Source organism: Hippoglossus hippoglossus, chromosome 9 (genome assembly GCF_009819705.1).
Source record: "Hippoglossus hippoglossus isolate fHipHip1 chromosome 9, fHipHip1.pri, whole genome shotgun sequence".
Taxonomy (NCBI): Eukaryota; Metazoa; Chordata; class Actinopteri; order Pleuronectiformes; family Pleuronectidae; genus Hippoglossus; species Hippoglossus hippoglossus.
Window position 1 is genome coordinate 3,820,860 of NC_047159.1, and position 16,234 is coordinate 3,837,093.

The following is a 16,234-nucleotide window of genomic DNA, read 5'->3' on the forward strand; positions in this document are numbered from 1 at the left end:
GACTTTAAATTTAAGATGAGTTCTGGGGGAATTCTTTGGTATAAACTTCCTTCTCTTGCTCTTCTTTCTTCTGTGTTGCCCCAAATGCTGTGAATGTGTCGACAGGAGAACAGTGGGTCACAGTTTTCTCGTCCTTTTTCCTGATGACTTCCTCTCAGACCCCTGCTCCTCTCCGTCTGCGTGCACCTCCCCTCCTTCGCTTTGAACTCTTACTTCTCTGAGTCAAATACTCGTCCTTCTTCTTGAAGACTGCGTTGCAAAATGTACAACTTTTGGTTTAGTCTGACAAGTTCTCTTCTGTTCTGTGTATCAGTGCATTCACTTGTTGTCAATGGTCACTTTACCCCCCACCCCCACTTTCTTCTGCCATCCATCCATCTATTCATCCATCCATCCGTCCATCCATCAATCGCCTGAGGACAGAAACGCAAGTCCAGCTCGACTGTTCAGTATATGGTGAGCATGCAACTTATGCATCTGCCCCAGTGATTCCTTTCTCTGCTCCCTCTCTCCTCTGGTGAACCGTTGTTTGTTTTTCATTCACCTTTTCGCTGCCCTTACTTTATTTCATCGGTGGAGTCAAGTCTCCTTCCCTTCACGATTCACCTGGGACACAGCGGTGCCTCACTCGTGAAACATTTATATTAAAACAGCCGTCTGGAGATTATTTTCTAGAAGTTATAAAGTTTACATGTTAACAGAAACTGAATATTGAACTGCTCATAAAGACTAAAGATGTTCTGATACCACTCTTTCATTCCCGGTTCTGATTCTGATACCTGGACTTAACTGACGTATACTTACTCTGTATGGAAGTGATGATATCACAGAGAATAAATACCATAGAACTTCTTTTATTATCTAGTTTAAAATGTCATAACTGAAAAGGAACACAAGCAAATAAATCTACGAATACACAACAACTACTTCCTTTAAATAGAAGTGAATTTAACACTCACGTCTCACATATGTTGCACGTCGCTGTTTTACTTGGGGGTCTTTCCAAACTGAAGTGTTTCCAAATTGCTGACATATTAGCAGCTCAGGCTAACGCTGCACTGCCAGAAATCAAACAGTACTTGCCGGTGGTTTCTTGGAAAAGAAAATTCCAGTTTTATGTGGTTGAAACGAACGTACTTTAAAGACGTGGTATCAAATTGGTACATAGATTCACCCGACCCGGCATTTTCAGCAGCTTCAGAGACATTTCTGATGCTGGTATTGGTATCAGAACACCTCTTATTAATAAAGACAGGCACCTCATACAGTACTTCAGCATTGGGCCTTGCAAAGTGCACTGCCACCAGACTCACCCTGACATTATTCTGAGGACGTAATGGAAGCAGGATGTTTCCATCAGTTTCTCCAGGGACGCTGCTCCAGATCTGTCAGGGGCTGCTTTTTTAGAACAGGTGCTCGTGCTTGTAGTTTTAACACAGAACGATGCAGAAGCTTCAAACTCAAAAAAAGTGAGAGTTAAAGAATAGGGAGGTGGGAGACAGGGTTACCAGGTCTGTCTGAAGAAAACTGCTGAATAAATAATACTGGAACTCAGTGTAGCAGCATTAAAAACAGTTAAATCATAACAGTTCTTTATCCAAGGCCCTTAAATGACCTCATTATCTGACACAGTTTATTATCATAAATAAAATATAGCTCAGTGAACGTGGAGACTAAATTATTAGTTTTTACTTTGGCTTCTGTTTTCCCTTCTCCTCCTGTCTGGATAACTTTACCTTATTTCAGCTGAAACATCTTATCACAACCTTTTAATAATAAAGGTTTCTCACAATAAATACACAAATGACATAATTGCACTAACTACAGAAAATGCAAATGACGTATAAACAGTAAATTCATGTTATCGAGGCAGGTGGAGGAGGAAAAACAGAAGAGAAGGTAAAATGTAATAATTTAGTTTGTGTGCTTTGTGTAAATGGGCAAACGATAGAGAATTAAAATCATTTCCGAAGGTTTAACCAACCCATAGACAACAAATTCAACCCGCGTAGCCCAATTCCCCGGGAAAACCACAGACCTGGCAACCCTGGTGGGAGCATCATTGCTCCCGAGTCCTCCTCTAAGCACTTGATTTAAAAACGTTAAACGAAACAGCAATTTTGGATGAAGTTCTTTATTTTTTCAAATTAAGCCAAGTGAATTGGAAGGGAATTTGACTCCCAACTCATTTTCCTCTCCTCTGCCCTGATTAACCCTCTTGTTCCTTCTCACCTGACCTTCTTCCTGCGGCCCCACCTTCTCTTCTCCCTGTGCACTGATGTCTTTGCCCCCCCCCCCTGTGGACACTTTTACCCACGTTGCCCTTCCTCGTCCCTGGAAACATCCTTGAACTGTGTTGAATTTGTGAAGACGTGTCAAACACTTCTCCACACACGACCTCTGGCTGAGTGAACTGAACCACATCACCATGATCCTGCTGCTTTCAAGGTGCCGTCATCGAGACACTTTATTAAACATGAGTTCATCCTGCAGACGAGTTCACCGGCTAATCGCTGCTGAGCTGAGGAAAACATGTCCTGTTCCTGCCTGTCGGGGGCAGAGGCAGCGGAGTGACGGCTTTGGTTGGTTGTGTGTGTGTGTGTGTGTGTGTGTGTGTGTGTGTGTGTGTGAGGTGGGGGGTGGGGGTTTAGTGTGAAAACGTCTATATGTCATCTTACTGTCGGCTTACACCAGCTTTTATTTTCCTGCCTGCTTTGTGTGTATTTTGTGTTTTTGCACTTGTGTGTGTTGATGTTTAAGCTCCTCTTTGTCTCCTCTCTTCTCCTATAACACACACACACATGCACACAGACACACACACACACAGACACACACACACTTCCTGTCCGTCTTGCAAGTCAGTTTGTCAAACTGCTACAAATTCAGTGAGTGTGAATCAGTGTCGCTGTTCGACACCATCATCACTGAACTGGACAATTATCAAACACTCTTTATTTAATGGGTTTTCATATCTTCATCCATTCACTGGGTTTCTGCTGTTCATCCGGGTCCAGGTCTATTTAAACACTTTTCATTTAGATTTCACAGTAAACTAAATATCTTTGGGGAATTAAACTAATCATTAGTTAGTATTGTCTTGGTAGCCAAAGGTTTTAACATGTCAGAATTATATGAATTAGGTAAATATACTTATATTTGTATGTATCAAAGTTATAAAACATTAAAACGTCTTAAATCGAACTCTAACTCTGCGAACCTCGCCCTGACGTCCTTGAATTCACCAAATGTTTTCTCGCTTTTAACGTTCCCACCGTATAAAGGCTGAATGGGGCATTAAACAATCCGACCCTTCTCTCGACCTCCTCATCTCGGAGAAATGAAACGGCTCCGATGTGAAACTTCTCCTTGATTAAAATCTCTCTCACAGCAGCGGACTCCTCACAGCGAGTCACTTGGGTGATTCACCTCCTCGCCCACGACTCAAGAATATTCTCTGAAGCAGGTTTTTCACGATGGATGTCATGTAGATTCAATGCAGATGTGATAAAGGTTTAAAAGGAGCCGCGGCCGCCGCTCTTTGATGTGTGGTCTTCAAAGCAACATTTGATAGAAGCTGATGAAGGAGGTTCATTACGGACAAATGACACAGTTGCGAAGCAGCGGGAGTCACAGGTGATGTCAACACAGTGTCGTCCCTCACGATTATAGATCGCTCATGTGAATTCATGTTTTACAAAACCCTTTCATCACTGCTGCTGCTGCTGTCTGCCATCTACACTCAGACATATTTACTGTGCCTCATTGGCTTGTTCAGATTCTCATCCATCACGTAACACCATCAGAGTTTATTCATTTGGTGAATCCATCCATCTTCTGCTGATCCAGGTCCAGCTCATGTTGAGGATTTAATTATTTGTTTTAATTAGTAATTTCCTCAATTTGTTGACTCTGAAATTGATTAATAGTTCCAATGGTTTTTGAAGTATATTTAAATTTAGATTTGTACACTCTTATCCATCACACAGTTGACAGACAGGGAAAAAAACAGGGAAAAAAATCTATTTTCAATGGTTGATTAATTCTTAGTTTCAATAATTTTTAGATTCTTATCCATCACGTAACACCATCAGAAAAGTGACTGATCGGCCTCAAATTCATTCCGCACTTAATAAACACAGGAGTGACGAGAAATGAGTCTGAAACAACCTGGGAGGTCAGATAAAAAGTCTGTGCGAGCATTAACCTGCTTTAGATCACTGAGGATGGATGAAGATGGAAAAACTGTCTCTAACACACACACACATGGATGCATGGACACACACACACACACACACACATCTTGCTGTTGTTAACACTCTTGTTGTGTCTCCTCCCTCTCCTCCTCTCCTGCACAGCCCCAGACAAACAGCACCAAAAACAGCATAGTCACCAGCCCCAAAGGAAACACCTCTTCACCTGCTCTGGTATTTACCTCCTCACCCCCCCCCCCCCCCCCCACCTGTACATGTGTGTGTGTCGGTCTGTCCCACCTCCTCAGGACCCTAACTCTCCCCCTGCCTCGCTCCCCTCTCTCTTCACCTCCTCTCTTGTCTGTCTTTTTCGGGCTGTGGTCGATCTTTGCCATCGCCGCTGTCATGGCAACACGTAACCAGCAGGTGATGTCAGGCATAACCCCCCCCCCCCCGGCAGGTGGGGATGCTGTGTGACTCGCTCTCGGCTTTATACGCTGCTGCCGTGTCATTTTCTGTGTCAGTTAAAGTTTGCCAAACGGGAAGAGGCAGCCAATGCCTGCCAGGACTGTCAGTGCGATTTACCCCCTCCTTCCTACTTGTGCCTCTGTGGACAAGCGCTGCCCCCCCACCTCTCACCCCATGTCAGCTGGGACTTGCCCCAACCCTCAGAGGATAAGCAGTATAGATAATGGATGGATGGATGAATGAACTGCAAACATTTAAATCTTGTACATTAAGCTTTAGACATCACAGGATTGTTTAAACTGGGCTACACTCTGCACCTCATGCTATTGTAGTGATCCAAAGTCCGTCCTATCTACATCTTCTTAAACCACTGCACAAAAGAGCTGCGTGAAGCGTTCACTGTCACCATCATTAATCTGTCTGACCTCTGATTACAAACTGTAAAGATCTGCATCCTCGCCACGGACTGTATATAAAGATCCTCGCTCTGTTTTCCGTGACTCAAATTATCCACAGTGTTGCACGAATGCGCCGCTAATCACTCAGGGTGAAGAGCTACAGGACGCTTCACAGCACGTGCTCTCCTCTTTCTGCCAAACTGCCTCTCGGAGCGGCTCCAGGCTGCTCTCTGCCATTTAAAGACTCACTTAGATAAGCGGTAGTTTTCTGAATATCAGTGTAGTTCCATTAAAAAAATGTGTTTTAAGTCACAAAATGAAATTAGATGGTTTATGTCCAATTAGGGACCCCAAAAAAAAAAAAGCTCAGTCATGTTTTCTGTGTCTGAACATTCCAGCACCGAGTTTTTTTAGAGGCTGTGAGAGCAGCGTTATGTCTCTGACACATATTGTGACATTATTAGGTCAGAATAGCACATTATATCATTCCAGTGACACAACCAGACCAGTAGTCACACTCAATAAATCACTGGTGACTGAGTCCTGGATGCCACAGTAATGATCTCACCAACCCAGACATGAAACACAGCTCTGGGTTTTCTCCTCGGGACTCCTGCTCACTAAATATATATCTGTGTTACGCTGCACGTATCTAAACATGTCAAACACACATCAGCAAATTCCTTGTATGAGTAATACTGACTTTGCAATAAACACGATTCTGAATACAACTAAATACAACTTAGCTTTTGTTTCTTGGACTCAAATGTAATAGTAAGAGAGTTTTCATTTACTCTTTCCTTTGGCAGATACCTCAGCTTGCCCTGTGTTTTACTAGCCGGCCGGCTCAGAGTCTGAAAAAGCATCTCACTCAGATCAGAGGTATTTTTAGGATGAAGATCTGCCCACAGATTTTCAAACTGTCCAGACTTTTGCATTCGACTGCCCCACAGGTTTTTCCTGTGGAGCAGTGAGTCAGTACCTGAAATAATCCAGTGCTCATAGTAGAAGTAGTTAAAGCACATCTACATTTACGGGATCAGATTTTTACTTGGATCTGCATCAAATTTCACGCAGATATCTGTCCCCTGAAGATGCTGCTCTACCCGACGCCATCGGCACGCGCCCCCTTCCACGAATCTGCAAACCTTAGATACTTTGTTCTCACTCGTCGTCATCGCCCAAGTTGCCACCGGTGCCCGTTTCCCTGGGAGATGGTTGCCCTGACAACACCGCCATCATCACCAGGGAGACAGCTGATGACCGGTCTTCTTGGGGGGGGGGGGCTGTAGAAATATGTGGTACATATCCTGATGATAGCGATTGATTGTATTCAGTAAAGTCCTATTTATTTGGGGGAGAATTTCTTTAAGCAACTTTGTAGGAATGGGATCTAAGATACGAGACGATGAGATTATTGTGGTGAAGCTGGTCATCCACTAACTTGAAAAGTCGGTGGTTCGATCCCCAGCTTCCCCAGTCCACATTCCCAACTGTCCTTGGGCATGAAACTTAACCCTTAATCGCCCCTGGTGGAATGGGTGAAGAAGCTGGAAAAAGCCATTTATAAATGTAGTGATTAGTTTCAATCCAATCAAAAGGAGAGACTGAGCTGATTCCATACACCAGTATTTAATGGTCAAACAGCAGAACGACCTGGTTTTCATCTTGTGGGACATCTGAAGTCTTGTCGCTGGTTGTGCCTGCGTCTTGTTAGATGTTGAGGTTGGTGTTTGTCTGTGTTAGAACGTGTATGTTTGTCCCTTTGACTGAACAACCCTGTTGATTCAGTTCATATTTGCATCGTGTCGGGCATCAGAGGCATTTTGAGATTTCTTCATGCTCGGCAGGGCAGCAGGGAAATAGATCCATGTTCAGCAAAACCCTGGAAAGACCGAGGTTTTAAAAAAATGTCACAGTTTTGATTGCAACCCTCTTTCCTCAGGGTGTGTGTGTGTGTGTGTGTGTGTGTGTGTGTGTGTGTGTGTGTGTGTGTGTGTGTGTGTGTGTGTGTGTGTGTGTGTGTGTGTGTGTGTGTGTGAGTCCTCAGAGAACTAAACGGACTCCAAATTACAGTTTCAGCTCATCCACCCACTCTGTCACTTTGGAGGATTCTTCCCTCTCCTCTCTCTTCTCCACCGACCTTAACAAGCACCCTCTCTCCATCCAACATTCATATCACCTCTTTCTTCCTCTCCGGCCATTTTCTTTTTATGCAATTTGTTTTTTCTCTCCCTCTCTCTCTCTATCTCTCTCTCGCTCCTTTTTCTCTTCTTTCTCTCGTTCATTCCATCTCTCCTCCTCCTCCTCCTCCTGCAGGAACCTCAGACAACCGTCATCCATAATCCAATAGATGGAACAAAGGTACACATCATTCCCCACTCCTGACCTGCTCTTTAACCTTCTCTGTCATTCTCCTCCTCTTCCTCATCTTCTCCTGCCTTTTGATCAATCTGTTCATCGTGCATCTGTGCGAGCGCACCACAGCGTCGGTTGACTAACGTGTATGTGTATGTGCACGTGTCTGTGTGTGTGTTGCTACAGATTATACACCTCAGATAAATGACTTTATACTATGAGGAGAACAGGGCGGGCATGTACAAGCGAGTGTGTGTGTGTGTTTGTGTGTGTTTGTGTGTGTGTGTGTGAGAGAGAGAGAGAGAGACAGAGATGAAGGGAAACAACTTGGTTTTTGAGCCAAACGCAGGTTTTACATCACAGCTGGTTGATCTTTGCATTATATGTTGGGTCCGTCCTCAGAGTAAAGTCCACTGGTTATAACAGAAGCACAAAAAGCAGCTACATAGGAAATCAGAAAGTTGTTTAGACAGATACTGAACTGAGAACAGTTTATGTTTGTATCTCAGGCCATTTTCTCAACTGAGTGAGCACAACAAGTTTTAAATCATAGACTGAACACAAAGATGGACGACGGATCTCCACTTCTTCCCACCATCCAGAAGTGAAGCCAAAATATCCTGGATTTGATTTCTGCCACTCTCGTCAGTCTCAGCTGTCAATCATGATGTTAAACAACATAAACTTAACTGGATCATAAAAGAGTAGCTCACATATTAGAAGCTCTAATAAGAAGTGACAGAATGTCTCTATGAATCAGACAGAAGAAAACAAGCTGGAGGTGTAATCACACTCTTTATGATGTTTCTGTTTATTTCCCTCACACATGTTTTCTCAAAAACACTTCACTCTTCTCAGCAGGTAACAGGCAGATCTTTGAAAAGGCTTTAAAACCGCTCTTGTGCTTTTTGCTTGCGAGGCTTTTTCGTGCACGTGTTGCACCGCTAACGGGGTCAATGGGTTTCTCAACTCGACACGCAGGGGAATTTAGGCTCGTTTAATCGGCTAATTGGAAAATTAGGTGAAAGCCTGTGAAGAGTGAGACGACCAGGAGGACAGACCAGTATGACAGACCAGTAGGTTGCAGCTCCCTCCTACGACGACCAGTTGCCCTTTGAGGATCAATTCTGCCAGTATAGATACTATAGATGGATGGAGCTCATCCCATTGACTTGAAAAGAAAGAGCGCCCTGTGGAGGACAGACGCCATTTGACCACACGTTGTGATGCACACACATACACACAGTAGAAGAAGAAAAGGAATATTGACTCAGTGTTGTTGAGGAGGGGAATCGGGGGGGATGGGGTTAGACGGCATGGTTTGACTTTATCTTTCCAGATGTGCAGCTGATTGTGACTAACGAACTTTGTCCTTGTTTGGTATCTGTTGGGGTTTAATTCCACATTAATCAGTGTTGAAGCATCTCTGCTCCTCTCAGATTTAGTTTTGTGAAGACGTGAATATGCCCCCTGCTGGCCTGTGTCCTGATTGTGTGTTTACCGCTTCTCTGATGTGCGTCTTCGTGTGTGTTCAGCACAATTACATGTGCGACTCATAGACTGTCAACAAAGATGGACGACACATCTCTACTTCCTCCCACGATCCAGAAATTTTGCCAAAACATCCCAGTTATTAACATCGACATCTTCCACATTTGGATTGAATGTTAGTCTCAGCGTTTCAGAGAGCGTACCCCCCCGCCTACAGGCCCAATAGTCCCCTCGTGAAAACACATTTAAATCCACTAGAATTTGATTCTGCACCAAATTCCACACACTCATAAATATCAGTTTTTTTTATTATTCTCTGAGAAATCATCAGAGATGTTGAAAAAACGTCTTATCTCGCAAAAAAAAACATGGATCCACATCAAAATAATCTCACTGCATCCTTCCTCTGTAGATTTTACTGACAAACAACAACAAAAACAACAACCTTCTTATGTTTCAACATAGCAGGTAATTCATTCTTACTTGAACAAGCAGCATCAGTGTGATAAGAAGTACCTGAAGGGACTTTTTTATGTGGTCCACGTCCTGTCCACTAACATGGACGAGGCAGGGTCTATGCATGCAGGTCGTCCATCTTTAAATACAGCCTATGTTGTTGCTAAGTTCCAACCCAAACTGACTGAGTGTGTCTGATCCCCAGGAGTCGTCAGACAGCAGCAACACCACCGTGGAGGACGAGGACGTGAAAGGTAAGAAACAAGTATTGAGTATTGATTAGAGATCACTGCAAACAAAAGGCATTTCTGCTGTTTGGAGTTTTTCTGTTGCAGCCACAGAGCCTCACAACGAGCCGCCTGTCGTTTTCAGAAGTATCTCTCTCTCTCTTTCTACACAATAGAGGCTTTAAAAACAAGTGTCTGACAGTCGGCGGTTAGCACGCTGAGCCGGGGAGTAGAGTGGAATCCGCTGATTGCTGATTACAGACGAGACTGTTACGTCTTCAGCTTTGTGAAGGTGGATTCTGACAAGCTCTGCTATTACCATTCAGAGAAGAAATGGATTCTTAACTTCTCTTCGCGGTGAAAGCAGTTCTTTTGTTACCGACATAATTGTCGAGGCCTGAATGAGTCTGCCTTGAATGAAAGTGTGAGCTGTGGCCATCACTTTTTAAAAAGCGTAGAAATTGCAGTTAAACAGGGAGCGTGCAGAAAGTCCTGAAACCTCACGGCTGCTGGAGCTTCCTTTCTTTTTGCTGCACCATCACGAGCCTCAGGGTGAAAATGCAACGTGGAGATGAGGCTCTCTATCGTGACCGACTTTGACTTTTTAATGGCCTATTATGGGATGTTTCTGTCTCTCTCTCTGAGTTGTTTTGATTTTCTGACAGAGCAGCTATTTGTGTCATCGTGTCTCTTGACTATTTTTAAAGTTTACAGGTTCAAAGTGGAACAAAGAACGTCTTAAAGACATTTTTAAAAAATCTCCCCAAAACATTTATGATCACAACAATACGAACTAAATGAATATTTGATGTTGTTTAAAATTAGAGTTATTGGAACACCTGATGTGTTGAAGGTGTAAATGTCACCAGCATTGTTACCAGGCCCAGAAGGCTGACTGCTTACTGACCCCTCATGGATTCTGGATGTATTACTGGTTTGTGTGCCTGTGCGTGTGTGTGTCTGTGAAAAGTAAACTGCCTTGTAACGCTGTTGTGGTTTGGCTTTCTCAAAAGTGTTGGCATTTGGCTGAAACCTTAATACTGAGAAACACCCACCTCTGAAATACTGACGAGCCCGTGTGAGGTATCAGCTTGCAGAGTTGAGCAGTTGCTTTGTGTGTGTGTGTGTGTGTGTGTGTGTGTGTGTGTGTGTGTGTGTGTGTGTGTGTGTGTGTGTGTGTGTGTGTGTGTGTGTGTGTGTGTGTGTGTGTGTGTGTGTGTGTGTGTGTGTGTGTGTGTGTGTGTGTTTGTGTGTATCTTTGCCAGCACACTCAAACACCCGTGTTCTCCTCATCTGAGCTGAGTACAATGCATCTAAATCGGGTCATGAACGCATCATTTCGGTGCCCAGCATACAGAACAGAATGTGCGCTTCCATCTCCTCTTCCTCCTCCTCTTCTTCCTCCTCCTCCTCCTCTTCTTCCTCCTCCTCCTCCTCCCTGTAGAGGCTTTGCTGCTATGTCACCAATTCTTTGGCCGCCTCGTCAGAGCCATGCTTCATGTTGGCCTGTGAGAAAATGAACCAGTGCTACGATTTATCAAGCAGTTCTCTACGGGAGCTACTTTGATTTATGTAGAAAGTGTGAAAGTCTGCATTGTTTATTCTGTAAAGCAATCCCCCCTGACTCTTCTGTACTGCCCCTGTACCCACGGTGAAAGGTCTCCTCCCCCCTGCCCACTTCCTTCCCTTCCAAGGTCCCAAATTGGAATCCCAGCCCCCCCCGCCCCCCACAGGAATGGAGAGGGCAAGGGCACCTTCTGTTGGGGGCTCGGGGGCTACAGGGGTTGGAGTCTAATTTTAGCGTCGGTGGCAGGAAGCCGGAGCCGGAGTGTCCAGAGAGGTGCTGAGGACTCACTGCTCTGCTAGCGCCACCCTCAGATAGTGTCAGTCTCACACTGCAGGGTCAGACCCTTAAGAAACGAAGCGGCGGATTAGCGCACGGTCAGAAAACCACCAGGGCCAGGTGAGTGTGGGAGGACCGGTGTTGGCTGGAACTGGGTTTTGTCTGCTTTGCCTGTGTTGGGTCCCGACAGGTCAACGAGAGCTCGACAGCTGATTGTAACCCAACACCTGAGCTGGCTTTCACAGCATGTGAACACATTTCTGTTTGTGTTGCTCCCAATGCTTTCATACAAGGGAATATTCAACGGGGCTCGTTAATCTAATCTGTGTCTGTGATCATTCTTCAGTTGTAATCTATCGGGTCACTTGCTGATAAACTGCTAACTAGGACGTTCTTCTACTTCTGACATCTGTAGAATTAGAACCTGGGATGTTCCTGCACTGTACTTCCCAATGATCACGTGTCGATCCAACCACCTTTTTCTGTTGATTGATATTTGCCTCACAGCGAGCAGGGCCCCGGTTCGAATCCCGGCCATCTCTGTGGAACATGCATTTCCCAGCGTCTGCGCAGGTTTCCTCCGGGTCCTGCAGCTTCCTGGGGTTAATTGTAGACTCTAAATTGACCTTTGGTGTGAATGTGAGCGTGAGTGGTCTCTTTATGTTTGACCTGTGATTTGCTGTCCAGGGTGTAACCCACCACTTGGCTCCAGCTCCCCCCCCCCTGAGACCCTCAAAGGATACGCAGTGTGGACGGATGGATGATGAAACAGTCCTGTGAGGCTGCAATAATACCTCTATTAATGTGCCATCTCTTTTTCGCCAGCCATCTGTTCTTCTTCTTTTTTTAAATTCCTGCAGGGACATTTTCTCCCCCCTCTACTTGTCAGCGAGTGTTCATGCGTTCCCCCTCTGTGCCAGCTGATAGAACAGCCGAGCCGTAATGAGTAACATCCGACTCTCTGGTTATCATCATCCATCCTCTGCTCGCTGGAAATCTAACGCCTCAGTGTAACGGCACATGCGGCAGCCGCAGTTGAACTGGAGCCATTAACTGGGATAATGAGGAAAGTGATTCTTTTCCCGATGAGATGCAGTGACAGAGGGTTGTCGGTGAAAAGTAGCTGTAATTTCGGAGAGCGAGAAAAAGTGAAGGTTGAGTGGGTTCATCATCTTGTATTTATCTGCCCCCCCCCCCCCCTGCTCTGATTATTCCTCACTGTGACATCCCCTCTGTCTTTGTTTTCGTGTGCAATGTGTGCAATACGGTTGTCATCTCTTCTTACATATATACGTGTGTGATTGGTCTCATTCTGTGCACGTTATCAGGGAAGAGCTTAGACAACAGCTCGCTTAAGGCGCAGTCCAGCACAAGCTCCCAGCCCGAGAGCTCTCAGGGTTCCTCGGCTGCCGTGCACTGTAAGTCAGCATGGCCTCGCCAGACTCCGCCTGTAACACACACACACTCACACCCTGACTAAACCCTGCATGCATTCAAAGCGTCTAAACCCCTAACGTCTGCTCGGATGTAATCAGAACCAGCAGGACGTCTTTCTCTCCATGTAAAATATCTAATAACAACATAAACAGTGGAGAGAAACAAGGCGTCATGAAAAAACACTGATGTTTTGTAGTATTTCTACTCCTCCGCCATCGCTCCCTTCCTCCCTGCGGCTCCGCCCACGCCACGTGTGTTGAGATTAATTGCTTGTCTCCCTCTTTTGCATAAATGTGGAACAGCAAGTCAATACTGGTGACAGTCACATCATCGTCATTAGATTCCCAAGCATGGATTTTGCTCTGTGTTCAGACAGGAGACAGAGGCGTCAGTGCTGTTTGACACGTCTCACCTTTTGTCTCGTTTGGTCGCCATCTTGTCCCAGTTCCCTCAAGTGCTCTGTCTCCCATGTTCCCCCCCCTCCTCTTCCTCCCTCCGAAACTCAGCCGCTGCAAAGTTTGCTGACCTGCTGGGCTCGGTGCGTAGGGGCTCAGGGCCCGTGTCCGACGGCGAAGGGAGAACCGACACGCCGCCTCCCGCTGTCTTCTCAGCCCCCTCCCCTCCGCACACCCCGGCCGTCCCCATGCAGAGTGAGTAGAAAGGAGCAGGAATGGGGAGCGTGCGGTCGAGAGGAGAAGTGGCCACGAGACTTAAAAACCTGAATTTGCACCAAGATGATGCTTCTTGGGGCTAAATTATGATAGATTACCAGAATCAGTGACATTTCCTGAGGGGATTTCTTTCTTTCATACTTGTATCCTCTCCTTTGTTTCTCACTCTATCCTGTTCTTGCCTTCTATCACCTCCACCATCATCCCTCCATCCATCATCCGTCCATCATCATCCATCCTGTCTGGACACCGATCAGTGTCCCGGCTCACCGACCTGGTAAGCAGCGTCCGCAGGGTGCCAGTGGCCCCTGCGCCTGAGAGTGATGCTGCGCTGGCCCCTAGCGCCAGGGCCGCCCCTCCACCTGCACACTCCATCTCCCCACCCCCCCCTCACTCCCCCTCGAGCCCCCCCCTGTCCTCCTCCCAGAGTGAGTACCGAGCACGAGCCGGCGTGCTGCATGGAAGCCGATCGGGGGCTTAATCCAAATAACATTTTCAGGAGTTCAGTGCAGGCGTGTGTGTGTGTGTGTGTGTGTGTGTGTGTGTGTGTGTGTGTGTGTGTGTGTGTGTGTGTGTGTGTGTGTGTGTGTGTGTGTGTGTGTGTGTGTGTGTGTGTGTGTGTGAGCTGGATGAATTTAACAGTCGCTGATCTGCTTTGGGTGAAGAACATTGAGTTCAGTTGCTCTTTTGTCAGCGATGTTGCATCAGGACGTGTGTGCTCGTTGGCTCTGAGCGTTAACAACTCCACTGACTGAGGGATTCATGCATCGTTAGGCTGCTTGGTTGGGACGTGGTTAAATACATCGACGTTGTTTGCAGTGATACGAGGAGAAACCCTGTGTGTGCTCATATCAAAGCGTGTTGTTCCGGATCACATGACGAGCAAAGGCTCTAGATGTTTTATTCTGCACATTTCCTCGCCTCTTATTAAAGTAATTTCACCATGAAACATGTTTTTCCAGCTCATTACACAAACAGCAAGACAAGCTGGAATATTTCTGACATCGAATTTTCACCAGTTGCAGTTTTCTCAGTACACGTGTTCACATGAACTGATAAAATAAAAATGATTTTAACTCCTCTCCGTCCGTCCAGCTGCTGCGACGACCTCTGACTAACATCTGTTCTCACTGTTCTGTGCAGCGCGCAAACAAGAAATCATCAAGATCACCGAGCAGCTGATAGAGGCCATCAACAACGGAGACTTCGAGGCATATGCGTGAGTTTAGATTTTGGGACGTGTGGTTTGTCTTTGGCTTGTTGACGTGCTGAACATGTGGCTTCATTAAAAAACCTGTTGTGATCTTTTCTCTTCAGTAAGATCTGCGACCACGGGCTGACTTCCTTCGAGCCGGAGGCGCTGGGCAACCTGGTGGAGGGGATGGACTTCCACAGATTTTACTTTGAGAACCGTAAGATCGATAGATGTATGGGTATTTGTTGCAGTTGTTTTGCTGTTCTAACTCATTGGTGCTTTCTCTTATTGATCTTTACTTTCAGTAAGTTCTTATCCTTTCATTTCAAACACCTGCGTGGTGCCACTATCAGTTTTCTCTTTATCACAGTTCAAGCTTTTATTGTCATGTCAAGTCAGATTTATTTATATATAAGAAAACCACAGGGGTTGAGCCGAGGTGCTGAACAGAAGAGAAAAGACAACTCAAGCATGAATAGAAAGAAAGAAGTGCAACGATATAAAAAGAAGCAGAAGAAAAGATCAAACTAAAGAAGATAGAAATAAGAACAGACAATCATAAAATAGAAAGAGGCTGAATTATAAGCAGGATTAAAATAGTAGGACTTTAAATGAACATTATCATTCGTGGGACCAGAGCTGGGGGAGAACTACTGGTTATAAAAAACCTAGATGCCAAACATGTGGAGAGGAATCCTGGTCCACTTGAGTTTAAGACGAGTTGATGTGAGGATGATCAGTGACACAATGAGGACTTGTCAGAATTAGTGAAGAGTCTCATCACTGTGTCGTCCTGCTCATTGTTTCTTGTCCTCACCATCTTTTTCAGTTTTGGCCAAGAACAGCAAACCCATCCACACAACCATCCTCAACCCCCACGTCCACCTGATCGGCGAGGACGCCGCCTGCATCGCTTACATCCGCCTGACTCAGTACGTGGACAGCCAGGATCGGCCGCGCTCCAGCCAGTCGGAGGAGACTCGCGTCTGGCATCGCAGGGACAGCAAGTGGCAGAACATCCACTTCCACTGCTCAGGCGCACCGGCCGCGCCGCTCCAGTGAGGTACAGACCACGGCAACCGCCACGACTCACGGCAGGGGGCGCTGCAGGCAAACCGTGTTCTGTGTTTTAAACTGATGTTGGAAAGAAGGTGGAGATGTTGACGTGTATCTGTGGTAATAAGAAACTGATTAATCCAAGGAATAATCCATCACATTTGGATTTCTTTCCATTATCTTTAAAATGGCGAGATAGGGCGTTTGCCTTGACGGAGGAATGTGCTCTCCCATCCTTCTAGTTTTAAGTTGTATTACACCCAAAATCTGTCTGAAGTATTAAATACCTTCTTTGTACACTTGAAAGTCTGCTCGGTAGCTGCGTCCTTCAGAGGCTGCGTCCTTCAGAAGCTGCTTCAGCTCGACCGAACAGCTCAAGGTTCACATGTGGCAGTAAAACTCTGTCGTCATGTCCAACTGCAGCTCCGTTGCTTGGCGACAGCG

The 16,234-nt window shown here is 45.7% G+C and overlaps 1 protein-coding gene across 23 annotated transcripts in view; it reads left to right on the plus strand.

Annotated features, from left to right (window-relative positions):
• Window positions 1-16,234, plus strand: part of camk2b1 (calcium/calmodulin-dependent protein kinase (CaM kinase) II beta 1) — a 61,067-nt gene that overhangs the window by 40,548 nt on the left and 4,285 nt on the right. For 6 of the 23 annotated variants that reach the window (XM_034596940.1, XM_034596948.1, XM_034596941.1 and 3 more), the window contains 10 exons: window positions 424-456; window positions 4,356-4,424; window positions 7,376-7,420; window positions 9,567-9,615; window positions 12,760-12,849; window positions 13,375-13,518; window positions 13,797-13,967; window positions 14,683-14,758; window positions 14,857-14,951; window positions 15,564-15,797. In XM_034596940.1, the coding sequence (XP_034452831.1) occupies window positions 424-456; window positions 4,356-4,424; window positions 7,376-7,420; window positions 9,567-9,615; window positions 12,760-12,849; window positions 13,375-13,518; window positions 13,797-13,967; window positions 14,683-14,758; window positions 14,857-14,951; window positions 15,564-15,796 (1,005 nt within the window). In that variant the 3' untranslated portion in view covers window position 15,797. The remainder of the gene's footprint in view (window positions 1-423; window positions 457-4,355; window positions 4,425-7,375; window positions 7,421-9,566; window positions 9,616-12,759; window positions 12,850-13,374; window positions 13,519-13,796; window positions 13,968-14,682; window positions 14,759-14,856; window positions 14,952-15,563; window positions 15,798-16,234) is intronic. The other 17 variants (XM_034596950.1, XM_034596943.1, XM_034596944.1 and 14 more) reach the window with 7 other exon arrangements.